Source organism: Hyperolius riggenbachi, chromosome 9, assembly GCF_040937935.1.
Source record: "Hyperolius riggenbachi isolate aHypRig1 chromosome 9, aHypRig1.pri, whole genome shotgun sequence".
NCBI classification, from domain to species: Eukaryota; Metazoa; Chordata; class Amphibia; order Anura; family Hyperoliidae; genus Hyperolius; species Hyperolius riggenbachi.
Genome location: NC_090654.1, coordinates 176,795,837 through 176,822,484, shown reverse-complemented (window position 1 = coordinate 176,822,484; position 26,648 = coordinate 176,795,837). Strand labels below are relative to the sequence as shown.

The 26,648-nt window shown below is 43.3% G+C and overlaps 2 protein-coding genes across 5 annotated transcripts in view; one reads left to right on the top strand and one right to left on the bottom strand.

Moving 5' to 3' along the window:
* Positions 1-244: 244 nt before the first annotated feature.
* On the bottom strand, positions 245-24,809 carry KCTD6 (potassium channel tetramerization domain containing 6). Of its 4 annotated transcripts, XM_068253749.1 has the most exons (5): positions 24,575-24,807; positions 23,984-24,047; positions 20,022-20,151; positions 14,525-14,628; positions 245-7,502 (listed from the first exon to the last, which is right to left on the bottom strand). In XM_068253749.1, the coding sequence occupies exons 4-5, from the start codon at positions 14,606-14,608 to the stop codon at positions 6,816-6,818; spliced, it is 771 nt and encodes a 256-aa protein (XP_068109850.1). In that variant the 5' UTR covers positions 14,609-14,628; positions 20,022-20,151; positions 23,984-24,047; positions 24,575-24,807; the 3' UTR covers positions 245-6,815. The 4 variants fall into 4 exon arrangements, with proteins under 4 accessions (XP_068109850.1, XP_068109848.1, XP_068109849.1 ...); XM_068253747.1 differs by lacking the exon at positions 20,022-20,151 and having other exon boundaries at positions 14,525-14,631; XM_068253748.1 differs by lacking the exon at positions 20,022-20,151.
* The window catches only part of PDHB (pyruvate dehydrogenase E1 subunit beta), a 31,994-nt gene continuing 30,142 nt past the window's right edge, over positions 24,797-26,648 (top strand). Inside the window, exon 1 of the mRNA XM_068253746.1 lies at positions 24,797-24,973. Coding sequence (XP_068109847.1) covers positions 24,938-24,973 — 36 coding nt within the window. The 5' untranslated portion in view covers positions 24,797-24,937. The remainder of the gene's footprint in view (positions 24,974-26,648) is intronic.

The window sequence follows — 26,648 nt, the reverse complement described above, 5'->3', positions numbered from 1 at the left end:
TTCTCACTTGTTTGTGTTTACTTGTATTTTAATTCACATTTTTTTCACGATTATGGTCCTTAAATACACGTTTCTTATTTCTAAACCCAAAAGAAAAGTAAGACGTTACATTAGAAGTTTAACAGATGCAGATGAGTCCAAATGGGTAAACCTACCTAAATCAGAAAATTGTGCAAACGGACCTCAATTCAGTGGCTAGCTGGAAAATCCCTTGCAGTGAACAAATAACAGGTAAAGCGTGAACTGTTGCATTACTTTTATTAGAATACTTTAAGCAGGCAGTATATTATTGTTCAATAATTAACCAGACATAAAAATAACCGCACCATTTGTAGGTTCATAATTTTCTTTTATAAACAAAAACAAACAAAAAGCCTCCTAATCATTCAGAACTTAGGGTTTTGGTCACCTATTAAATATGCATAGATAACAGCTCTCAAAACTGTACAGAGCTTAATAGAAGCTTTTTATCTAATACTGATTTATGTGCAAAGAAATAGAGATCACCACAACATTAAACACTTTGACTTTGTACATAAATTGTAGCATCACTGAATTACAAGACTTCATGTATTGGATCACACTTTCAGAGGCAAATTCAGAGTTCAGTTGTTGGCAAGTGGCAGTGAGGAGGGGGGGGGGGGGATTTCAATCTGCATAGACCACACACCTGCTCTGACAAAGTCTTGGAGCGACAGTCATGCACTGGAGCAATCTTAAGGCCTGGGATCCACTGGTGGCGTGTTGTGGGAAATTGCAAAGTGCGCGAAATCCTTGAATTGTGGAAGTGATGTGATTCCTGGAGAATGTAGACTGCTGATTTTAGTGTCCACAATGCAATGCTGCTGTTGACCCCCTAAGTGGGCTTAAATCGTGACCTATCACCTGAGCACTACTAGATCTGTTTGTTACAGTGGAATTTCAGGCATTACGAGTATACACATGCAAAACTCTTGCATCCTGTACTAACTTTCCATAGATATGCAATTAAATCAGATCAGACTTGTTGGAAATAGTCAATCTGACTGTAAATCTGTCAGAAAAATCACATTGTGTGTACCTAGCATTAGAACTAGGTAAGACATCACACGCCATGCTCCTGTCTAGAATTTGCCGCATACGCAAGCTTAGATGGACAAACAGGCCACTGCAGCTGGGATACACACAAGACAGGAGGGGTGTGTGTGCAGGCAATCTGAAGCTTCAACACAGGGATTGCCATTAAGCCCCCTTGTCCATGGGAAGCTAAAATGGTGAATTCACTTCCTGTCAGATGCTACTGCCGTGTCGTGCCCGGGTGCTTGATATCGATGGAACGGTGGAACCCCCCCCAATCAGACACAACAAGTCACCTTTTTGTCATCAGATGATACCACTGCATGCCAAACGATGACAGGCGTGAAGTTACAAACACTGCCATTCAGTTGTATGTAAATACAGCTAAAACGTGTGACTGGTAGCCAGGAGGCTAAACTGCCCAAATAAAGCAAGGTCCCTGTGGAAAAGGGACCTTGCTTTATTTGCCTGGCTAGACAGAAAGGGTGGATATGTGAATTTTAAAGTGGAACTTCTGGTATGAAATTCAGAATAATCCAATGGGGGGAAAATACATAATTTTCTATAAAGTCTTTCTCTGGTCCTTAATCTGGACATTATTGCTTTTCTGGTTAAGATCTTTAGGTTGTCGCCTCCAAGATGGCCTATTTCGGGAACCTGTACTATGGGATGGTAATGGGAACTACCTTGATTGACAGGGGGTGTCTGAGGTCGACGAGGTGTCAGGTAGCTGTAAGGTGTAGGTTAAGACTCTGTAACCCATCTCAGGGTGACAGCAGCACATAAGAAGGAATGAAGTCCCCAAAAAAAGGGAGGGACCAGAGGTTGGCAAGTATAATGTGACCATCCTAAACTTAACTATATACATTTTCTCCAAAGGTGCCCATTAACCGTATAATTTCCTGGATGATCGACCTTATGATTGATTGGATAGCATTAGTGGTGCGGATCGATGTATCGATCGCTCCATTGATCCATTTTCTGGAATGATTACGTTGATTGGATCTGACTGTATTATATTTTTGGTCCCCGCTTGTGTGTCTGAATGATCGCTGATCGGATAGACCAATTGTTCAAAAGATTGTACCATTAATACATAAGAAGTTCACTTAAAGTTTTAGAAGATGAGATTTTAAAAACGAATTACAGACATCGTGGTGTAGGCTGAGCTGTTCACTTATTTCTTTACTTTAAAGAAGTAGACATGATCAGTAAGAGGCAGATTCAATCCTTATGAGGTCTATTTCACACAGGAGGTTGAAGATGACCCTGTCAACTGCTCCCGTGCAACTGTGCAACTAGCTGGGCACTTTCTAGAGCTCAGATAAGGAAGCATATATGATGCAACGTTGCTTTATTTTTCTGGCGGGTAACAACACCACATCAAATGATGACATTGCATCCAAATTGTGCTCATGGTCAGCATAAGTTGACACCCTATGCAACTATAGGCCTGCAAGCCAGGAAATTCTTATTATTCTTTAAAGGTAGCTGCAAGAAAATGCTATGAGATCAGAGTACTCATCCTAGGGGAAGCTTATTGGCTGGTAGAAAGGACTACACATCATTAGTAAAAACACTTGTATTGCATTGTACAAGAATTCAATAAACATATAAATCCCAACAGCAGGATCCCCTCCATGCACTCTACAGTACAGACTGAAGGATGATCAGTGACTTACAACTATGCTCAGAGAACTATCAGCTATGGCCTAATAAGAGTTTCCCCTGCAGATAAATCTGGAATTGCAGCTTGTGGTTCAGGTAAAAAACAGCAGCTTTAGGTCAGAGACCATATTATACAGCTGATAGAAATAAACAGCTTCTCCTTGCTGTAATATATATAGAAATACCATTCAAAAGATTTGCAAATCACTGGATTTAGGTTTCTAGAATTAGAAAGCTCCAAGTCAGAAAGAGAACAATTTCAACAAGCACACACTGGAGAAAGGCTTGAAGGATGATTTACAAGGTTATAGTAGGGTGGAGGGAACAATACTTTTACATGGGTTAATACAAACACCTAAGGACATAATGACCTATGCTATGATGATGATCAGCATCAAAATGCATGCTGGATGAAAGTCATAGAGAAGGACATGCAGGAGAGTGGGTGCTTACTTCAGCCACAGTGCTCCCTCTAATGCTTGGTACCAGTCACTACAGTAAGTATATGCACTCTTGAATGGCAGCTACCAGGCGCTTGCAGGAACACTAAAGTGAGATGTAAAATGCTGCCGTTTAACCTTTTAAACTATGCCAGTCGTTGACTCTCCATGCTGTCTCTCAGGCTACTTTCACACTTTGAAATGCAATTATTCCTCCATCACACCCGCATGTCATCCTGCAACGCAAATGTATACCTTGCGTTATCCTAATAGAAGCCACCATGCTGCAATGTGTGAAAGGACCCCAATACTTTCAGCCACAGACCCAGAATGAGTATGAACACCAGGTGCTGTGATTAAAGCCTGGATATCAGCTGCAGAAAAAAGCCAGTAGGCAACTGGCATTGGTTAAAGGTAAATACAAATGGCAGCCTTCATATCCATCTCACTCGTGTCCCTTTAAGGCAGCACATATATTAAAGTGGACCCAAATTAAAAATGCAAGATGTCAGAAATAAAATCTATTTTCTAAATTATAATGATAAATAGCAGCCTTTTTTCAGCTGCATGATGACAAATATAAAATATTTTACATTTATTGGAGGAACCCCTCCCTTCCTTTCATATTGCCGGGATTTTTCCGGCAAACTGGTGGAGGAGATGAAAACAAAAACACAGGCTGCTACTGATGATGTCACAGGGGAGGTGATCTCAGCTTGTGGGAGATTTCACATAGATGACGCCCCTGTGAGGGAGGGTAGCTGATGAAAAACACACCCATGATCTAAAACCTCCTACTAAGCTCAGAAGTAATGGCTGCCACCTGTATAACCCTAGTTATGAAAAGAGAAGGGTGAAAAGCAAACACTGAAATGCTCATAGGCTTAAAGGAGTGTTTATTTATCTTTGTATGTGTCAGAGTGGTGCAACTAAATATTTTGAATTAAAAAAAAATGTTTGGTTTGGGTCCGCTTTAAAAAAGTCAAAAAGTTATTCACAGGGCAGGGTCTTCATCCCCTCCTGTGTAAGGTTTTTATGATTACCGTATTTATCATTTACATTCTATACTATTCTAGAGTGCTGCATAGTATATTTGTGCTTTATAAATAAAACTATATTAAATCAATTTTTCCTAGGGGACCTAGAAAGGAAAAGTCTATGGTAGCAATTACCTCCAAAATGTGACTGCCTCTTTAATTTGCCACGCCACGACCCAGCAGCTGAAATATATGCAGGGGGTTTGTGTCATAACAAGCAGGAAAGATAGCTTGCTGGGAGTTGGAGCTTGAGACAAGATGGTCATTACTATCCAGAAGTCACTTTTCACAAGCTCCGCCTCCCAATACACCTTCCTGTGTGCAAAGACCAAAATCCTTGATGGCACAGCTGCTGTACTCACCATATACAGGTTGTGCAAAATAAGAGGACAAACAGTATTTACCAAAGTCTACTTCCCAGGACAGCCTAACAAAAGGGGATGAAAGTAAACTTTGTGCTATAAATCCATTTATTTTAATGTAAATTTCTGAAGACTAGGATGAGAACTGCAACTACAGAACAGTTTTTAACAGCCTATAAAGTGCTGTCCCCCCCACCCTTCACCCATGTAGACTGGAACTATGCCACTAGTGAACTTTGAAAATTGTATTACTTGTCCAACCTCTTTGTCAGAAGGCCTTGTCTCACTAGGTAATAAAAGTGACCCTTTCATTTTTCCACACATCATGGAGTGAACTCAGGTCTGTGAAACAAGAGATTTAAAGCGGTTTAAAACCCTGACATAATATTTAATAAAAACATGTTTTCCTACTTTTTATATGATTTTGATTTTATATGAGGTTATCATATTTGCATTTGTGCATAAGTATTATTATTCATTTATAAGTTATAGCTTCCCAAAAGTACAGTTTTTTACTTTGTGAGCCGACTTTGCATTTTATTAATAATTGCTTTTATTCATTAATTTATTCAAGCAGACATGATTTGACTCTTTGTCTGTGTCGGGGAGCTTCTGCACAGTCAGTTCGGATGCAGCAGGGAAGCTTCTAAAGCCTGTGTTTAACCCTTTGAATGATGTTCTAGTAAAAAAAAAGAATGCTGGTTGTATAGAATATGCTGAGAATAATCTATTATGCTGGGGATACACGGTACTTTTTTCCCCTTATCAATTGAGCCGCTGATGGCTTAATTGATAATTTCCGACAGGTCCAATGACCGCCCTCGATCCCCACGGGCGGACAATAGCTGGGAGTCGAGCGGAAGATAAGGAAGTGCCTGCGGGGACGAGCGGGAATCGGTTCGGACGGCGGCGAGGACGAGCGGGGACGCGGCGGGAGTCGATCCGGCGGCTAATCGAGCCGCCGGGTCTTACCGTGTATCCCCAGCATTAGAGCAAAGAAGAAATTCTGGGTTATAGTCTGCTTTAAGCTTAGTTTGGCTGTACTCATTTCAAAGTAATGTTCAGATATGTTGACACACTCAAATTGGGACCAAGAAACAGAATAATGGAACACTAATTTGCCTTAAGCTTTCAAAGTTGATAGGGCAAGACATGGCACTGTTTATCTTTAATCTCCAGCATCTGGGAAAGGGCAGGGTGATTTGGCATAAACACTGCAGGCCAGCTAAAGAATAAGGTTGGTTCACAAGTATTACTTGACTTGCTTATGTGTAAAAAAGTGAAAGAATAACTTTCAGAATTAGGATCTATATTTCAAGTGCAAATATATAAATTGCTTTCATATTACAATGTACATGGATAACACTACCTTGCCAGGAATTGGTACGTTGAAATGAACAAACAGCACCCAACATTTCTGTCAATTCACTTTGCCTAGACTGCAAACCGTCAGTCTCACAGGAGCATTGTGAGAGAATTAGATCATTAGTAACATGTAAACTATACATGTTGAGGGAATAAGATACTAGCCCAAGTCTAGTCTGCTTTTAGACTTTAAACTACAAACTAAATATACATTCATTTCTATGCATACTGCTGTCCTGTTTGCAGCCTTGATCAAAGCATGCTGGCTGCCCTGCATAGTAAGTAAGAAAGAATTTGCATGGTAGGTAAATAGACACAGCAAAGGTCATACTAGTACACCACATCCAGATATTGTTAATAAATACTGCTATGAGTTCCTGCACATTACCAATGGCCCTTTACCACCTTCTCTCGTTTCTCAACATTTGTTCACTCTGGTATTACAAAAGAAAAATATATACATCACAAATCTTCAAGTCCAGCAGCAGACGTAACTTTGAACAAATAAAAGTTTGAGATTCAGAACAATTTGAGATCAGAGGTCCAACTATAATTAAGTTGCAAAGTCCAATCAGTAAGCTTTGCCTTGGTTAACACACTCACAAGCCACTTAGATATCCACATTCAATATCACAAGACAAGAAAGTCATGTTACACGCAGGGTTTGTAAGCCTATGCTGAAGCAGAGAAAACATGAGAGGACAGGGGAATTCCGTGTACAGGCACATGCATGTATGGTGGGCAGAGGCAGGGTTAAGGAGTCACGTTAGCAGTTCTATCCAGTCACAGTTGCTATCAATAAATAGGCTGTGCAAAACTGCACATTGTTTTCAGAAGAAACTGATTCCAACTGGTGTCTACACCAAAGGCAACTGAATGAATTATTATCAGTCATCTGTCTTTCTGGCTAATCGGCAAAAAGTCCAGTTATGTTCCACCGTGTTCTCATTGGCCCGTTCACTCATGTGATGGACTCTTGTATTCCGGATAGTGAAGCCTTGCTTGGTGATGTATTCCATCAAATGCACTCTGAGAGAGACCTCTTGGTGGTAGTCACAAGGCCCGAAGGTAAAGGAGACCTGACAATCTCGAGTGTCCATCATGTGCTTATTCCATTTAGTGAAGTGGTTGGCAATTCCCTCCAGTAATGCATGCACCTTGGTCGTGATGGTGAGTTGGGTGATGATTACAGCAACAGGGTTGGAATACTTGGACAACTTTCTGGTGCTAGACAGTTCCACAACCTCTTCAAAGGTGTCCATGGGGTACAAAGGTTTGGGGTCATTCAGACACTGTATTAAAGGTTCAATCTGATAGAAGTCTGCTTCCTTCCGAAGGAGGTCATACTCCTTGAAGTCCACAGGAAGAGTCAGCTCTGATGTTCGCAGAAAGTTTAGCACATATCGGAAAAGAGATCCATCACGGTCTATGAAGTAATTACCTTGGGAGTCTCTGGCAGTGGGGAAGTCGCCCCGGAACATGGCACCCAACATAGAGTCTGGATAGCGAGTCAACGTAGAGAGTGATGTTGTATACACATGGCCCCCAACATTCAAAGTGACAGGATCATTCATCTAAAATGCAGCAAGAGTCTAGTTATTTGGTTATGTATAACAATGAGAGAGCAAACAATACACACTGTCAAATAAATATTAACCTCCCTGGCAGTATGATTATTTCCAGATTTTAGGGTCTTTTTAAAATGTCTCAGACTCTAAAATCAGGAAAAACTCATGCCGTCAGAGCCCCTGCTCTCACTCACCTCCCTGGGCTCCAGCACTGCAAGTTTACCTCCATCCGCTGGGTGGCGCTGTAACTCTATAGTGAGATCGATGATGGTTATCTCACCAGAGTGATTCAGAGCCTCGGAAGACAGGAAGGAGAATGGTTACCGACGTCTGGATCCCCCGGGCGGTGAATAAACGTGCCCGCTGCACGCTATACTCTGCATTGAGCTCCTGCCGGCTAGCCCGAGCTACACTCGGGATTACCGCCAGGGAGGTTAAGACAGGAAATACGAGTGTGTTTAAATCTAATGAAGTGTGATTTACTGTACAGACTTGTCTATGAAACACTTGGGTGCAGTGTCTAATAGTAATTAGTACAAGTCTAAGTGAAACATGCACACCAGTTTGAATACTTAATCACTTATGGATGTATTTGGAAAGAATATCAAGCTGCATGGTTTAAAAAGGGATAACATTTTACCACTTATCCTGCCCGCGACAGTATATCTTCGCCCAGCAGGACTTCAGTTCCTGTGTAGATAACCATCTTCTAGTTTTAATGCACAGTGCGTGGCCGCGACTCCCCCCCCCCCCCCCCCCAGTAGTACACTGATCAGTAAATGGGAACACAGTTCCCATTCACCAATCAAGTGCCTGTGATGAATGATCACCCGCATCAATGAGATGCCAATGGTCATTGATAAAATGAAAGTGAAAGCATACGCGCTAAACATCCTGTTTATGGTTCACAGTACACAGGTATAAACGGGGGCATCTGTGAAGGGCGGTTGCGTGGCCGCAGCCGCGTCCTTGAACCGCCCGTGAAGAACATGCGATCGCAATCGATTCTCTGCATCCATTGCGATTAAGATTGATAGAATATAGATTGGTTGTGTAGGAGCATCTGCAGTCAATCTGGGCTCCCTCTTTTCTCAGCAGAGAGATAGCCATAACTTAGGTGCAGGATGTCTTTTGATTTGTTAATTAGCTTGGACAATGCTTGTGTCCAAGGAGAATGTTTACTTTTAAATTACCTCAGGGAGATGTCCCTAGTCACCAAATGGTGACTATTCAGAGAAAGGCTTCCCTCACAGCAGGAGGCCTATTCAAAAGCTGCTTTCCCACAGACTTCATGGCACAGATGGAGGGCAGATCTGAAGGCATGTGTTGTATGATTTCTTGTCGGTATACGAAGACCGTAGATCGCACAGCTATGAACATCATATAGTCTTATTTGTTCAAATCTGCCCAACGTGCGGATATAAAATTCATGGCAATATCTCGTCCAGTTATTGCGATATGAATCTTCTCAGGAACCTGAGAAGCTACCCTAGTCACGTCTGATATCATATTAATCTGTATTTTCCGACAAGTATGAATCTGCTATCCACCTAAATATGACATGTACCGTTTATGAGTTACGGCATTTTAGAAGTTTAAGCCTAAATCTCTCCCCAAGGACTTGACCTGTGGTTGGTTGGTAACTCAGAGGGGGCCGGCATTGCCACACCCCCAAGCCAGCTTCATCAAAAGCACATGGCCAGCAGGCGGACCTCATTCCTCCATTTTCCACCTTCATGAGAGCTGCTGCCACTCTGAGAAACAGCGGCGGCCATCTTGTCTGAACTTTGCTCCTGCCTGAACTAAACTGAACTTTACAAGTTTTCCCACAAAAGAACATCATTCCACGAACCTAAGTATTTTATCCTTTTCTTTTCATACTGCGCTACTAATGTCTCAATAATTGTTTATTTTAATAATTTTCTGTATATATTAATTATTCATATTGCATATTTAATAAACGACGTTCAAACGTCCTTTGGTTATTCAGCTACCCTATTATTCAGCTATACACAGAAACTGAACCCAGACTTCTGGAGAGACGCTACTATTGTCGCTAGCTAGGCAGAATAGAGTGCGTTTAACCGTTTTATTTGCAGGTCTAGAAATAGCTAGTCAGTGGGTGCTTCTGGCCCAGGAAAGCAGAAGTGGTGGCAATTATACCCTGAAATAGTGTGTAATTTGTAAGTACCATACCCCACAGGCTCCCTTCTGGTCGGGCTGCTGCCCAAATTCTGTCGGTTTCTGCCCACTGATCGCGACCACAGCTTGCATGGTCTGTGTGCTGAAACCGATTGGAAGGCAATTACTACTATTTTTGCAAATAAGGGCTTGTAATTAGTGACGGACCCAAAACTAAAAAAATACACTTATTTCCAATTAAAATATTGTTGCCATACTTTGCACTAGGGATATATTTTAACCCCCTCCCGACCGCCTAACGCCGAATGGCGTCGGAAGGGTGGCAGCCCCAGGACCGCCTAAAGCCGAAATGGGTCAAGTCCTGCGGCGGGGTTTTGCACACGCATCCGTAATCAGTCTAACAGCGGCTATTAGACTGTTAGACAGTCTAATGTTAGACAGAAAAACCGCCGTCTATTTACATTGTACAGCACACCGATCGCTGTCATTGGCTGGCGAGGGGAGGGTGTAAACCAAAATAATAATAAAAATAGACAAATGTTTTAAAAATAAAAGGACAAATAAATAAACAAACAAACATGAAAGCAGCAATCAGAGTCCACCAACAGAAATCAATGTTGGTGGGCATAAAAGGGGGCGGGGGGATTCATATGTGTGCTAATTTGTACGGCTCTGCAGCAAGCTCTTAAAGCTGCAGAGCCCTGAATTGTAAAAAATAGCCTGGTCACTAGGGGGGTGTAAGCCTATGGTCCTGAAGTGGTTAAACGTTGTAATAACCTGGACAAATAAAATGTGTAGGCTTTATCCAGAGTAGCACATTTTATTTTAAAACTGTAATTGCTGAAAACTGAGAAATAATTAATTTTTTCATTTTTTTCGTATTATTCCCGTTAAAATGCATTTAGAATAAAACAATTCTTAGCACAAACGTACCACACAAAGAAAGCATAATTGGTGGCGAAAAAAACCAAGATATACATTATTTCATTGTGATAAAACACATTTACACAGTGGTCCTATATCAAACCAGAATCTGTTCAGCTATCGTTCACTGTCACATAAATATGAAATGAGCATATCAAAAAGTGCAGTTACAGCAAAAAAGTGCAAAGAATGCATAATTGTATGCACAAAAATTTGTGTGCAAAAAATCATTATCAAATATAGCGAAATAGTTTGCAGTACAATCAAGGAGCAATAGGGTGCCACCATTTACCCTTGGTCACAGTAAAAATGAAAGCACAAATGCAGGAGTGGCATGCCTCTGTCTCAGACCTACATCTCTGTACTGCTAGATGCAGCCATTGTACTGATTTGCCAATCACACCAGCGAACATCTCTTCTTTAGCGCATGATCAAATACGTATCTAGGCAAGGAAGCAGTGTTGGACATATACAGAATTTAGAATGCTTTTCAAATGGAGTAATGTTGATGTACCTTTTTAAGTTTTATTATTGCAAATGGGAATATATATATACAGTGGCTTGCAAAAGTATTCGGCCCCCTTGAAGTTTTCCACATTTTGTCACATTACTGCCACAAACATGAATCAATTGTATTAGAATTCCACATGAACGACCAATACAAAGTGGTGTACACGTGAGAAGTGGAACGAAAATCATACATGATTCCAAACATTTTTTACAAATAAATAACTGTAAAGTGGGGTGTGTGTAATTATTCGGCCCCCTTTAGTCTGAGTGCAGTCAGTTGCCCATAGACATTGCCTGATGAGTGCTAATGACTAAATAGAGTGCACCTGTGTGTAATCTAATGTCAGTACAAATACAGCTGCTCTGTGACGGCCTCAGAGTTTGTCTAGGAGAATCTTGGGAGCAACAACACCATGAAGTCCAAAGAACACGCCAGACAGGTCAGGGATAAAGTTATTGAGAAATTTAAAGCAGGTTTAGGCTACAAAAAGATTTCTAAAGCCTTGAACATCCCACAGAGCACTGTTCAAGCGATCATTCAGAAATGGAAGGCGTATGGCACAACTGTACACCTACCAAGACAAGGCCGTCCACCTAAACTTGCAGGCCGAACAAGGAGAGCGCTGATCAGAAATGCAGTCAAGAGGCCCATGGTGACTCTGGACGAGCTGCTGAGATCTACAGCTCAGGTGGGGGAATCTGTCCATAGGACAACTATTAGTCATGCACTGCACAAAGTTGGCCTTTATGGAAGAGTGGCAAGAAGAAAGCCATTGTTAACAGAAAAGCATAAGAAGTCCCGTTTGCAGTTTGCCACAAGCCATGTGGGGGACACAGCAAACATGTGGAAGAAGGTGCTCTGGTCAGATGAGACCAAAATGGAACTTTTTGGCCAAAACGCTATGTGTGGCGGAAAACTAACACTGCCCATCACTCTGAACACACCATCCCCACTGTCAAATATGGTGGTGGCAGCATCATGCTCTGGGGGTGCTTCTCTCCAGCAGGGACAGGGAAGCTGGTCAGAGTTGATGGGAAGATGGATGGAGCCAAATACAGGGAAATTTTGAATGAAAACCTCTTGGGAGTGTGCAAAAGACTTGAGACTGGGGCGGAGGTTCACCTTCCAGCAGGACAACAATCCTAAACATAAAGCAAGGGCTACAATGGAATGGTTCAAACAAAACATATCCATATGTTAGAATAGCCCATTTAAATCCAATCGAGAATCTGTGGCAAGATCTGAAAACTGCTGTTCACAAACGCTGTCCATCTAATCTGACTGAGCTGGAGCTGTTTTGCAAAGAAGAATGGGCAAGGATTTCAGTCTCTAGATGTGCAAATCTGGTAGAGACATACCCTAAAAGACTGGCAGCTGTAATTGCAGCAAAAGGTGGTTCTACAAAGTATTGACTCAGGGGGCCGAATAATTACGCACACCCCACTTTGCAGTTATTTATCTGTAAAACAGGTTTGGAATCATGTATGATTTTCGTTCCACTTTTCACGTGTACACCACTTTGTATTGGTCTTTCACGTGGAATTCCAATAAAATTGATTCATGTTTGTGGCAGTAATGTGACAAAATGTGGAAAACTTCAAGGGGCCGAATACTTTTGCAAGCCACTATATATATATATATATATATATATATATATATATATATATATATATATATACAGGATCTTCTCAAAAAATTAGCATATTGTGATAAAGTTCATTATTTTCTGTAATGTACTGATAAACTTTAGACTTTCATATATTTTAGATTCATTACACACAACTGAAGTAGTTCAAAGCATTTTATTGTTTTAATATTGATGATTTTGGCGTACAGCTCATGAAAACCCAAAATTCCTATCTCAAAAAATTAGCATATCATGAAAAGGTTCACTAAACGAGCTATTAACTTAATCATCTGAATCAACTAATTAACTCTAAACACCTGCAAAAGATTCCTGAGGCTTTTAAAAACTCCCAGCCTAGTTCATTACTCAAAACCGCAGCTATGGGAAAGACTGCCGACCTGACTGCTGTCCAGAAGGCCATCATTGACACCCTCAAGCAAGAGGGTAAGACACAGAAAGAAATTTCTTAACGAATAGGCTGTTCCCAGAGTGCTGTATCAAGGCACCTCAGTGGGAAGTATGTGGGAAGGAAAAAGTGTGGCAGAAAACGCTGCACAACGAGAAGAGGTGACCGGACTCTAAGGAAGATTGTAGGGATGGACCGATTCCAGACCTTGGGGACCTGTGGAAGCAGTGGACTGAGTCTGGAGTAGAAACATCCAGAGCCACCGTGTACAGGCATGTACAGGAAATGGGCTACAGGTGCCGCATTCCCCAGATAAAGCCACTTTTGAACCAGAAACAGCGGCAGAAACGCCTGACCTGTACGTGACACTGGACTTCAGGCATTTTGGCATTTCCCTCTCCCCAGTCTTTCTCCAGACTCTGGCACCTTGATTTCCGAATGACGTGCAAATGTTGCATTCATCTGAAAAAAGTACTTTGGACCACTGAGCAACAGTCCAGTGCTGCTTCTCTGTAGCCCAGGTCAGGCGCTTCTGCTGCTGTTTCTGGTTCAAAAGTGGCTTGACCTGGGGAATGTGGCACCTGTAGCCCATTTCCTGCACACACCTGTATACGGTGGCTCTGGATGCTTCTACTCCAGACTCAGTCCACTGCTTCCGCAGGTCCCCCAAGGTCTGGAATCGGTCCTTCTCCACAATCTTCCTCAGGATCCGGTCACCTCTTCTCGTTGTGCAGCGTTTTCTGCCACACTTTTTCCTTCCCACAGACTTCCCACTGAGGTGCCTTGATACAGCACTCTGGGAACAGCCTATTCGTTCAGAAATTTCTTTCTGTGTCTTACCCTCTTGCTTGAGAGTGTCAATGATGGCCTTCTGGACAGCAGTCAAGTCGGCAGTCTTACCCATGATTGCGGTTGTGAGTAATGAACCAGGCTGGGAGTTTTAAAAGCCTCAGGAATCTTTTGCAGGTGTTTAGAGTTAATTAGTTGATTCAGATGATTAGGTTAATAGCTCGTTTAGAGAACCTTTTCGTGATATGCTAATTTTTTGAGATAGGAATTTTAGGTTTTCATGAGCTGTATGCCAAAATCATCAATATTAAAACAATAAAAGGCTTTGACCTACTTCACTTGTGTGTAATGAATCTAAAATATATGAAAGTCTAATGTTTATCAGTACATTACAAAAAATAATGAACTTTATCACAATATGCTAATTTTTTGAGAAGATCCTGTATATATATATATATATATATATATACATACACTGTGTATATATATATATATATATATATATATATATATATATATATATATATATATATATATATATATATATATATATATATATATATACAAAAAAAACAAAATCTTAATACTTTCACTTTGGCCATAGGAAGAGCACTATGAAACCCACACACCATGTATCCCCAGTCTCCATTATCCATTTGATCCAGCGACTGATGCTTGGAATGATTGCGACGTTTGAACGCTGAGGAATGCATACACTGACCGCTTCCTCCTGCTTCTGTCAAGAGAAGAATATAATTACTGAATATAGAATTGCTGGATATATTCACCCCAAAAATACACAGATAACCCTTACTTCACTCACTCTATACGTATGTACTGTAAATTAAGTGAATCCTATCTATTTTCTCGATCGGAAGTAAAATCTGAAGTAAAATTGCATGTTATTTGCCCACCATTAGACCTGGAGACAACAGCAATGCAAAAGCAATTCTGCAGTTTTTTTTTTTAACTTACAGCCCGATCCTGTAGTAGGCACACGTATACAGGTAGTCCCCGGTTAACGAACGAGATAGGGACTGTAGGTTCGTTCTTAACCTGACTCTGTTCTTAAGTCGGAACACTGTGCCATCTCTGTCCCCTGTACCTCCTCTGTGCCTCCAGTGCCCCGCTCTGTGTCACCTCTGCCCTCTGTATCTGGCTTGTTCCCATGGAAACACAGAATCCATGCCGTTTGTATCGGCGGGTCGTTCGTAAGTCGGGGACTACCTGTACTTGATTTAGCGGAGATACCCCTTCCCCCAGGTATCAGTCACACAGGTAAATGGCCTTGCGCAAGTACCCTATCAGCTCCTGCTCCTTCGCCAGTCTTCAAAGCACCACAGCACCGGGAATGCTGAGTGGTTCCTTCTGCTACACAAATGTGGCATTACCCACTAGAGTACCAGGGACATTACCACTACATTGCTAAGGACTTGCCCACCTTGCCACTAGGAATACCACACAGGAGGGTAACTAAGGACATTAGCTACTACACAACCGTAAACATGTTCCTCCCCACCCTGCTCACCAGTTCCCCCTCTTTGCCCAATCTGTACAGTGATCATACTGGTGTGCATGCTATTTAAATTCTTTAAGACTAAGGGTTCCCATTCCCTTCCTACATGCTACCCACTTATTTAAGCCATTAATTTCACCAGACAGGGACCAATGAAATAAAGACATTTGAAAACCACAGATATGCAGAGATGTAGGGGCAATCCTTTCTGTATTATATTTTGCTGGGAGTGCTAGTCCTTGTTCAATGTGACAAGCGTAGACTTGTCACATTGAGCATAAAACGGTACAAAGTAGTCACTGAAACTTACATAAAATATTTGCTCAGGATTTTGTTTTGCAAGGTATGGTGAAGTCTGTAAGGGAAAGCATGAATATATACAGCACTGACATACCGATGATGAGGTGGCTAGAAGTTAGCTACCGTATTTTTCGGACCATAAGACGCTCCGGACCATAAGACGCACCTAGGTTTAGAGGGCAAAAACCAGGGGGAAAAAAATATACTAAGCCTGGTGCATCCATGGTCCAGGGGTGTCTTGTGGAGCTTCCCCCAAGCTGTCTCTATTTAAGCTATAATCATACATATATCCAGGCACATCGCCTCTAGTTAGGACATTAAATAAATTATTAGGGAAAGGGAGGTGCCGAAGGGGGTGTGGCTAGAAAACAGCAAAAATCCATTAACCCTTCGCACACTCACATGCAAATGTTCAAACAATTGCATTCACAGATTCACTCATCCAGGCACAACTGCTATCCCTACAGCTAAATTAAAAGCCAGGGTTTTAGTTCACAGAAGAATGCATTCTTATGCTTAATCACCTATACTGCGCAGAAGTACCCAGGTAAACATAGGTGTCCTAACTCTGGCCCTGTAACATGCATAGTGCAGACATGCAAACACATTCATTGCATCAAACCTATCAATGTGAACTAAAACCCTGGCTTTTAATTTAGCTGTAGGGATAGCAGTTGTGCCTGGAAGAGTGAATCTGTGAATGCAATTGTTTGAACATTTGCATGTGAGTGTGCGAAGGGTTAATGGATTTTTGCTGTTTTCTAGCCACACCCCCTTCGGCACCTCCCTTTCCCTAATAATTTATTTAATGTCCTAACTAGAGGCGATGTGCCTGGATATATGTATGTTTATTCCTATCATTGACCCCTGTGGCTAGGGTCCTATTCGGTGCACTCCCCCCTTCCCCTGTATGTTTGTCAGCATGCAGACAGCTTATGCTGGTGTATGCGCATGGTGCACATGGACACATAACATTAGCTCCCTTGTGCGATTGGTAAGATGCACTGTCTTTCCCAGGAGAGGAAGTTAGGATGTGTGCTCCTAATCCATTGATAGGTTTGATGCAATGAATGTGTTTGCATGTCTGCACTATGCATGTTACAGGGCCAGAGTTAGGACACCTATGTTTACCTGGGTACTTCTGCGCAGTATAGGTGATTAAGCATAAGAATGCATTCTTCTGTGAACTAAAACCCTGGCTTTTAATTTAGCTGTAGGGATAGCAGTTGTGCCTTGATGAGTGAATCTGTGAATGCAATTGTTTGAACATTTGCATGTGAGTGTGCGAAGGGTTAATGGATTTTTGCTGTTTTCTAGCCACACCCCCTTCGGCACCTCCCTTTCCCTAATAATTTATTTAATGTCCTAACTGGAGGCGATGTGCCTGGATATATGTATGTTTATTCCTATCATTGACCCCTGTGGCTAGGGTCCAATTCGGTGCACTCCCCCCTTCCCCTGTATGTTTGTCAGCATGCAGACAGCTTATGCTGGTGTATGCGCATGGTGCACATGGACACATAACATTAGCTCCCTTGTGCAATTGGTAAGATGCACTGTCTTTCCCAGGAGAGGAAGTTAGGATGTGTGCTCCTAATCCATTGATAGGTTTGATGCAATGAATGTGTTTGCATGTCTGCACTATGCATGTTACAGGGCTAGAGTTAGGACACCTATGTTTACCTGGGTACTTCTGCGCAGTATAGGTGATTAAGCATAAGAATGCATTCTTCTGTGAACTAAAACCCTGGCTTTTAATTTAGCTGTAGGGATAGCAGTTGTGCCTGGATGAGTGAATCTGTGAATGCAATTGTTTGAACATTTGCATGTGAGTGTGCGAAGGGTTAATGGATTTTTGCTGTTTTCTAGCCACACCCCCTTCGGCACCTCCCTTTCCCTAATAATTTATTTAATGTCCTAACTAGAGGCGATGTGCCTGGATATATGTATGTTTATTCCTATCATTGACCCCTGTGGCTAGGGTCCAATTCGGTGCACTCCCCCCTTCCCCTGTATGTTTGTCAGCATGCAGACAGCTTATGCTGGTATATGCGCATGGTGCACATGGACACATAACATTAGCTCCCTTGTGCGATTGGTAAGATGCACTGTCTTTCCCAGGAGAGGAAGTTAGGATGTGTGCTCCTAATCCATGGATAGGTTTGATGCAATGAATGTGTTTGCATGTCTGCACTATGCATGTTACAGGGCCAGAGTTAGGACACCTATGTTTACCTGGGTACTTCTGCGCAGTATAGGTGATTAAGCATAAGAATGCATTCTTCTGTGAACTAAAACCCTGGCTTTTAATTTAGCTGTAGGGATAGCAGTTGTGCCTGGATGAGTGAATCTGTGAATGCAATTGTTTGAACATTTGCATGTGAGTGTGCGAAGGGTTAATGGATTTTTGCTGTTTTCTAGCCACACCCCCTTCGGCACCTCCCTTTCCCTAATAATTTATTTAATGTCCTAACTAGAGGCGATGTGCCTGGATATATGTATGTTTATTCCTATCATTGACCCCTGTGGCTAGGGTCCAATTCGGTGCACTCCCCCTTCCCCTGTATGTTTGTCAGCATGCAGACAGCTTATGCTGGTGTATGCGCATGGTGCACATGGACACATAACATTAGCTCCCTTGTGCAATTGGTAAGATGCACTGTCTTTCCCAGGAGAGGAAGTTAGGATGTGTGCTCCTAATCCATTGATAGGTTTGATGCAATGAATGTGTTTGCATGTCTGCACTATGCATGTTACAGGGCCAGAGTTAGGACACCTATGTTTACCTGGGTACTTCTGCGCAGTATAGGTGATTAAGCATAAGAATGCATTCTTCTGTGAACTAAAACCCTGGCTTTTAATTTAGCTGTAGGGATAGCAGTTGTGCCTGGATGAGTGAATCTGTGAATGCAATTGTTTGAACATTTGCATGTGAGTGTGTGAAGGGTTAATGGATTTTTGCTGTTTTCTAGCCACACCCCCTTCGGTTCTCCCTTTCCCTAATAATTTATTTAATGTCCTAACTAGAGGCAATGTGCCTGGATATATGTATGTTTATTCCTATCATTGACCCCTGTGGCTAGGGTCCAATTCGGTGCACTCCCCCCTTCCCCTGTATGTTTGTCAGCATGCAGACAGCTTATGCTGGTGTATGCGCATGGTGCACATGGACACATAACATTAGCTCCCTTGTGCAATTGGTAAGATGCACTGTCTTTCCCAGGAGAGGAAGTTAGGATGTGTGCTCCTAATCCATTGATAGGTTTGACGCAATGAATGTGTTTGCATGTCTGCACTATGCATGTTACAGGGCTAGAGTTAGGACACCTATGTTTACCTGGGTACTTCTGCGCAGTATAGGTGATTAAGCATAAGAATGCATTCTTCTGTGAACTAAAACCCTGGCTTTTAATTTAGCTGTAGGGATAGCAGTTGTGCCTGGATGAGTGAATCTGTGAATGCAATTGTTTGAACATTTGCATGTGAGTGTGCGAAGGGTTAATGGATTTTTGCTGTTTTCTAGCCACACCCCCTTCGGCACCTCCCTTTCCCTAATAATTTATTTAATGTCCTAACTAGAGGCGATGTGCCTGGATATATGTATGTTTATTCCTATCATTGACCCCTGTGGCTAGGGTCCAATTCGGTGCACTCCCCCCTTCCCCTGTATGTTTGTCAGCATGCAGACAGCTTATGCTGGTGTATGCGCATGGTGCACATGGACACATAACATTAGCTCCCTTGTGCGATTGGTAAGATGCACTGTCTTTCCCAGGAGAGGAAGTTAGGATGTGTGCTCCTAATCCATTGATAGGTTTGATGCAATGAATGTGTTTGCATGTCTGCACTATGCATGTTACAGGGCCAGAGTTAGGACACCTATGTTTACCTGGGTACTTCTGCGCAGTATAGGTGATTAAGCATAAGAATGCATTCTTCTGTAAACTAAAACCCTGGCTTTTAATTTAGCTGTAGGGATAGCAGTTGTGCCTGGATGAGTGAATCTGTGAATGCAATTGTTTGAACATTTGCATGTGAGTGTGCGAAGGGTTAATGGATTTTTGCTATTTAAGCTATAATGAGAAACAGTTTTTTGCTTACTGAATACAGGATCAAAACATAACTTTTATGTTAATTTAATAATAATAATAATGCCAAATGTCTGCTAATTACATGGAAGCCTCATGCAGTGGAAACTTTAGTTCCTTACCCATTCTCTGCTACCAGGATGTACTGTTGAAAGTACCTACATCCATTTTAAGCATACAGTACATTAATATTAAATACTGCTAGAAAATATCGGGAATCACCTCATGAAGACAGGATACCAACAGCTACTAGCCACGCTCTTCTTAATCGCTCCTGCACAATCCAGATTCCTTCTTGATGGAAATGAGCACACTGACATTTTTTCCCAGTTTGCCTCACTTATTCTGCCTCCTGCACACACAGTCACAAAGATGATAGAGCCCAGTGATTTGAAAGTCCCGCTGAATGACAAGCTGCAGAAACCTCTAAACCCACTTGACACGGACCTCCTCCTAGCCGCCTTCTCCCGGACTCAAAGACCTCTGCTTCCATGCTGGCAAGTTCAGCCCTGTTCTCCCATGATATCCGGACTTCCAGCCAGCCTGTCTGGTGTTACAGCATTGTCTTCCCCCTGCACAGATACCCCAAGCAAACGTTCTTGGTGCCTAAGTAAAAGCCAGCTTTCAGCTCTCACAGCCGGCCCAGCCATGAACTCTCAGCTGCTGGATCCCGTGGTCTACCTCCTGTGTCCACGTGGAGTTCCAGGCTACAAACTGCCTTGTTCTTCCCGACCTCCAGCCAGCCTGTTCAAAGCTGCACCACTCCCTGTCAGATCCGACAGCAGCAGGCACCGATGAGAGAGGGGACAGAGCAGCAGGGCATCCCAGCTGACATGCACGATGCAGACCAGGAATCCATAGCGGTAATCCTCCACAGCAAAGCCAATCGGGGGTCCGTGCACGCTGCCATAGCATCTCTCTCTGGTCACTTCCGCATTAGTGACATAAGCGGAAGTGACGAGAGAGATGCTATGGCAGCGTGCACGGACCCCCGATCGGCTTTGCTGTGGAGGATTACTGCTATTGATTCCTGGTCTGCATCGTGCATGTCAGCTGGGATGCCCTGCCGCTCTGTCGCCTCTCTCATCGGTGCGTGCTGCGATCGCTGCAGCTGTCGGATCCGACTTCTCCCTCCTCTCAGCCAGGTACAAATTGTCCCGCACTTCTGAGCCGCACACCCGGGGGCCATGGGTGACACAGCTTAAACACTCATATGATATGGAATGCCCCTAAAGACCTGGGACAGAGGATGGGACAAGGGACAGCTGCCAGGAGACACATACAGCAGACGGGACTCAGGACAGGGGGCAGACACCTGGCAAAAATTGTTACATTCGGACAATTAGACGCAGTGACTTTTTCCCCCCATTTTGGAGGGAGAAAAAGTGCATCTTATGGTCCGAAAAATACGGTATTTATTTCACCAACCCTGACTGCATGGAGTATAATTGTTCCTTTAGCACATGCATGACTTTCCTTCGACAAGTAAATAGCACATTGGAAAGGTAAAGTGATTGGGTAGCGTTTGCCCATCTCCCTCACACTATAAAAAGAGAAAGGCATACTCGATAAATGAAATACAGTAAATACAATGTTGTGGTCGCTCTGATCGTCCGAAGTGGTCTTGCCTGAGCCTAGGGCAGAGGCATTACCCTCACAGGCTATAGGGGGAATGCATCTGCTCTTCTGGGATTATCGCGGGCTGCGCAGTAGTGCAGTTCGCTTACTGCAACGGATTCAATGGATCTGTTGCAGACTGACAAGTGTGAACATTATATATAAAATCTTACAATAAAGATTGTAAGCTCACAAGGGCAGGGCTCTCTCACCCTTTTGTGTCTTGGAATTGTTCATTTTATAGCTTGCACTCTGTGATACATATTATTCATCATGTTACATCTGTCATTGTAACCACTAGTTCTGTATTTGTACCATTGTCCATATTTGATGTTTATCATTGTCTGTATCATTATGTACCCCTTGTTGTATTCCGACTTTGGACAGCACCATGGAATATGTTGGTGCTTTATAAATCAATAATAATAATATTAAAATAGGAGCCATTCACTGTCACTTTTGCAATAAGTGGAGAACAGCTGAAAAGGGAACTACTTATGTTACAGATTTTTTGATCATCCCACAGCAAATATCACCTATATAACAGGCTTACATCACTGTGTAAACTCTTCTAAGTGAGGGCGATTCAATTATCTTTTTTTATTTTTAGATATTACAGCCCTCTTTAAAGAGACTCTGTAACAACATTTTGAGCCTTATTTCTTCTATTCTATAAGTTCCTATACCTGTTCTGATGTGGTCTGTCTTACTGCAGCCTTTCCTACTTGCACTGTCTCTGTAATAAATCTTATCTCCTTTCCTCTGTCGTGTCTGTCGGGCAGAGGCTGGAATGTGTGGAATGTGCAGCACTGCTTGTCATTGGCAAAAGCTTTACACACACCCTCCAAGCTCTGCATGAATCACACAGTAAGCTGTTCTCAGCCTATGATACTCTGGTTAGAAGCTAATCATTTGTTTGTAAACACTGCCTAAAACTGTTAATTACAAGCCAGGATTGCAGCAGGGAGTGACAGAAACAGCACAGAGGGGCACAGGGGAACATAAGGAATAGAATGGTATGCTTTTTATTGTAAGAATATTAGAGTACAGATTCTCTTTAAAGAGACTCTGTAACAAACTTTTGAGCCTTATTTCTTCTATCCTATAAGTTCCTATACCTGTTCTAATGTGGTCTGGATTACTGCAGCCTTTTCTAGTTGCACCGTCTCTGTAATAAATCTCATCTTCTTTCCTCTGTCGGGGTCAGGCTGGAATGTGCAGCACTGCTTGTCATTAGCAGAAGCTATACACACCCTCTCCAAGCTCTGCATGGGTCACACAGTGAGCTGTTCTCATGCCATGTTTTTTGTTTGTAAACAATGCATAAAAATGGCAATTACAAGCCAGGATTGTAGCAGGGAGGGGCAGAAACAGCACAGAGGGGCCCAGGAGAACATAAGGAATAGAATGGTATGCTTTTTATTGTAAGAATTTTAGAGTATAGATTCTCTTTAAAACTATAGGGGATGGAATTGGAGAAATTGTGTATTTTTTCCCCCTTGCTTTTCCCTTTAAAGGACTTACGAGCCCAAATAGCAAAAAAAAGATAAGTACCTTAATCAGTTTTAAATGCACGGAGGACGCCGTCCGCGCCCTCCGTGCAGTTCCGCCGGGTCCCCGCAGTCTGATCACCCCCCGTGCTGCTCCCGACCCCACGGACGGGGTCGGGCTCCCCTTCCTCTCCTAAGATGGCCGCCGGAGCCGGCCGCGCAGTCCGCATACGCGTTAGTGCGGCTGCGCAGCTCTAGGGCCCTCCCCCCGATCCACGCACAGTAGCGTGGATCGAGGGGGGAGGCCCTAGAGCTGCGCAGCCGCACTAACGCGTATGCGGACTGCGCAGCCGCGGCCGGCAGCCATCTTGGGAGAGGAAGGGGAGCCCGACCCTGTCCGTGGGGTCGGGAGCGGCACGGGGGGCGATCAGACTGCGGGGACCCGGCGGAACTGCACGGAGGGCGCGGACGGCGTCCTCCGTGCATTTAAAACTGATTAAGGTACTTATCTTTTTTTCTCTATTTGGGCTCGTAAGTCCTTTAAAATGCATAGAAAGTAAGGTGATTACTGAAAACAAATATCACCCCCAAAAAGCCTAATCTGTGGGGAAAAACAACAAGGTATAGATCATTTTGTTGTGATAATTATTGAAAAAGTTATTGGCAAATGAAAGGGAAGAGCATTGACAGGTGAAAATTGGTCCGTTAGGGTAAAAACTTTTGGTAGTGAAGTGGTTAAGTGAAAACGTGAACTGCACATGGCCCAGGGAGCCAAATATTTTTTTTTCTTCTAATTCATTATAGTCCCTGTCTCATTTGTTTACAGGGAACTACTTATAATTACAAAATGAACTGTGCAGCACTGATGTTTATGACAACTATATAACCAAATGGGATTTCCCTTGATCAAATTTACAATGTGGTTGAACACTGTTTGTTTCCATCTTTCATTTTCTGCAAAGTATTCCTTTCAGGTACAGCTATTCCCATCTGTTTTTTCGTTCCTGTATTTTTCAGCTCTTCACTAAATGTTCTGCTGCAATAACAAGTTCTTTTCAATTTTTGAAAAGTGCTCACCTTTTGAACAGGATTGTGGAGCTATCTTCACTGTTTTCTGCACATCAATATTTGTAGTCTTTTCCTGTGAAGATAAAATTCAGATCCAGTGAGAGGAAGAACACACATTTATATGATATCTCCTTTTTTATGTTTGACTGTGAAAGTTTTTTTCAGTAATATACATGCCGTGAAAGTGTAAAGATAGGGTAAAGGTAATTATTCCTGAAAATATGTTTAAATAGGCATTTGCCAGTTTAGATCTCCATGGTAAGATGACTGCATTGCACGGTGCTCTGCACAGGGGTGATGGGTTTTAGGCTGTAAACTGTACAATATTGCTTCATGTCAGATGTACAGAAATGCTGTAAATAAAGAAGAAGAAAAATCAATGAAAATGGAGCGCAGAATGTTTAGATGTGGAAAGTGCCTCCAGGCTGGGAAATGTGATGGACCCGGGAGCTGCAGTGACGGCAGGGCTCTCACTAGTGACAGAGGCAGATGAGTGGAGGGAAGTCTGGACAGCAGGAGGAGAATTCAGGATTTCTGGAAGATGGGGCCACTGTAGATCATGGGGTCACTGTACATCCTGGGCTCTACATCCTCCCTTACCCAATTGTGCCCGGCAAGGCCAACAGCAGATCCCTAGAAAGAGCAGCAGAGACCAGATCAGGGCCTCTTCCCAGGGCTCCTCCCACAACGCGCGGATTACACATGTATGACACTCGTCGCTCTCCGTACACATCTCCAGTCTGCCCTGACTGATTGGCTGTCCGTCCAGCGGCAACCCCATCTGCTCCCCGCCCCCCAGGATGACGCTGCCATGAGGAGGTGTGACCTGGGTGTGCGGCACAACCCGCTTCTGATTGCTAGGCGTTGGTCAGCTGACGGTCGGAAGCGGTCCCAGCGAGTGCTGTGTTGTGATAGGCGGAAAGCTTTGCGAAGGGCGACGTCTTGTCAGAGGACAGAGGCAAGATGGCAGCGCTGAGGAGACTGTTGTGCAGCAGCCAGGTGAGGCGGGAGTGTGCGGTGTCCTCCCTCTCATAGCTGTCCTAGAAAGCCAAATCCCACCGCCCCTCTTCTTCCTGCTCCGTTCTCCTGCTGTGTGGGCTAATGTACAGATTCCTGACATCAGATCACTAATTGCATTCTTGTACTGCAATAACTTTACATCTGCTAAAGGCAGTACCTGTATTGTGCTAAGCTAGGCTTGTATACAAAATGTATGTTAGCTTGTTTATTAATGCTTCATGGTATGGATGACTAGGAGGTTTGGAGCGAAGGGCCTTGGCCCAGATATTTTATAGCTGAGAGATGTTGGTCTTTTGTATCCTTAAAGGGGCACTACAGCGAAAAACTGTAAAATGTAAAATATGTGCAAACAAATACAAATAAGTACATTTTTTTCCAGAGTAAAATGAGCCATAAATTACTTTTCTCCTATGTTGCTGTCACTTACAGTAGGCAGTAGAAATCTGACAGAAGTGACAGGTTTTGGACTAGTTCATCTCTTCATAGGGGATTCTCAGCAAGGATTTTATTCTTTTATAAGGATATTCCCTAAAAAGGATTTAAAGGAGTTCTTTCACGAAAAAAGTAGGCAGTTAAAAAAATGTGACAGATGACAGGTTTTGGGCCAGTCCATCTTTTTAAGGGGGATTCTCAGGGCTTTCTTTGTTTTCAACAGCATTTCCTGAACAACAGTTGCAAAATCTAACTGACATAATAGTGTGCAAGTGATTAGGGAGGCCGGCTGGTATCTTGCTTTCCTAATGCCTCCATGGCAGCACCTACGGGTTGTTGTCCCGCCCACCAACCCCTCAGGACAGGTAACTAGATAAATTTGACTCACACCCCCTCACACCTGTCTTTGATTTTCGTCCTCACCTCGGACAGGACTGGTCAGTGCATCTTACCGGCCACCTTGTGGTTTTCACATCAGGTTCAGCCTCTCCTGATGCGCCCTGTGAGTACTAAAGGTACTTCTGTGGTAGCCCCCAATTCTGCTGGTCTTGTGGGGGCAGGAATGCTGCGGGGCTGTCAGGTAGGTGATTAAACATCACTTTTTGCAGCATTCCTTTACACTTATACATTTGGGCAGCTAAATGCAGCCTTTGTGCAGATCCTATACAAGACTCCTAACATTTACCGGTGAGGTCTTGGCAGTGCGGGCTCGCTCAGTCTATGCCGTCTGGAAGCCTGGGCGGCCCCTAGCGCGGGTCGCGCGTTAGCTGAGGAGGGATGCGACCGCTGATGCGGAAGTCAGCGCGCCGCGACTTCCGGATTTGCGCTCCAGCAGCCGGAAGTAGTCAGGCCGGCTACGCACGCCCACACAGGAGGCGGAAGGTTTTTTTAGACGGCGCAAGGGCGGCTGTCGGAGTCCATCGCTCAGATCACCTTCGGTGCCGGAGCAGGACGCCGAGCCGTCGCGGAATCCGTCTACGCTGTTTGCCTCCTCTCATCTCCGCAGAACAGTAGGTGTGGGGCGCTGGTCCAGGCTAGGGAGGACACTGTAGGGGGGACAGGCATGGTCGTAATTACCCATTTTTCTCCTCCTCAGACACTGCAGGTCACCCTTTGAGGGTTCTGACACTATGGATCAGGAAGCACAAATAGACCAGCTTCAATCCTTAAGGTATGACATGCACTAGGTGAGTATTGTAATACAGATTTAAAAGAGTGCGAA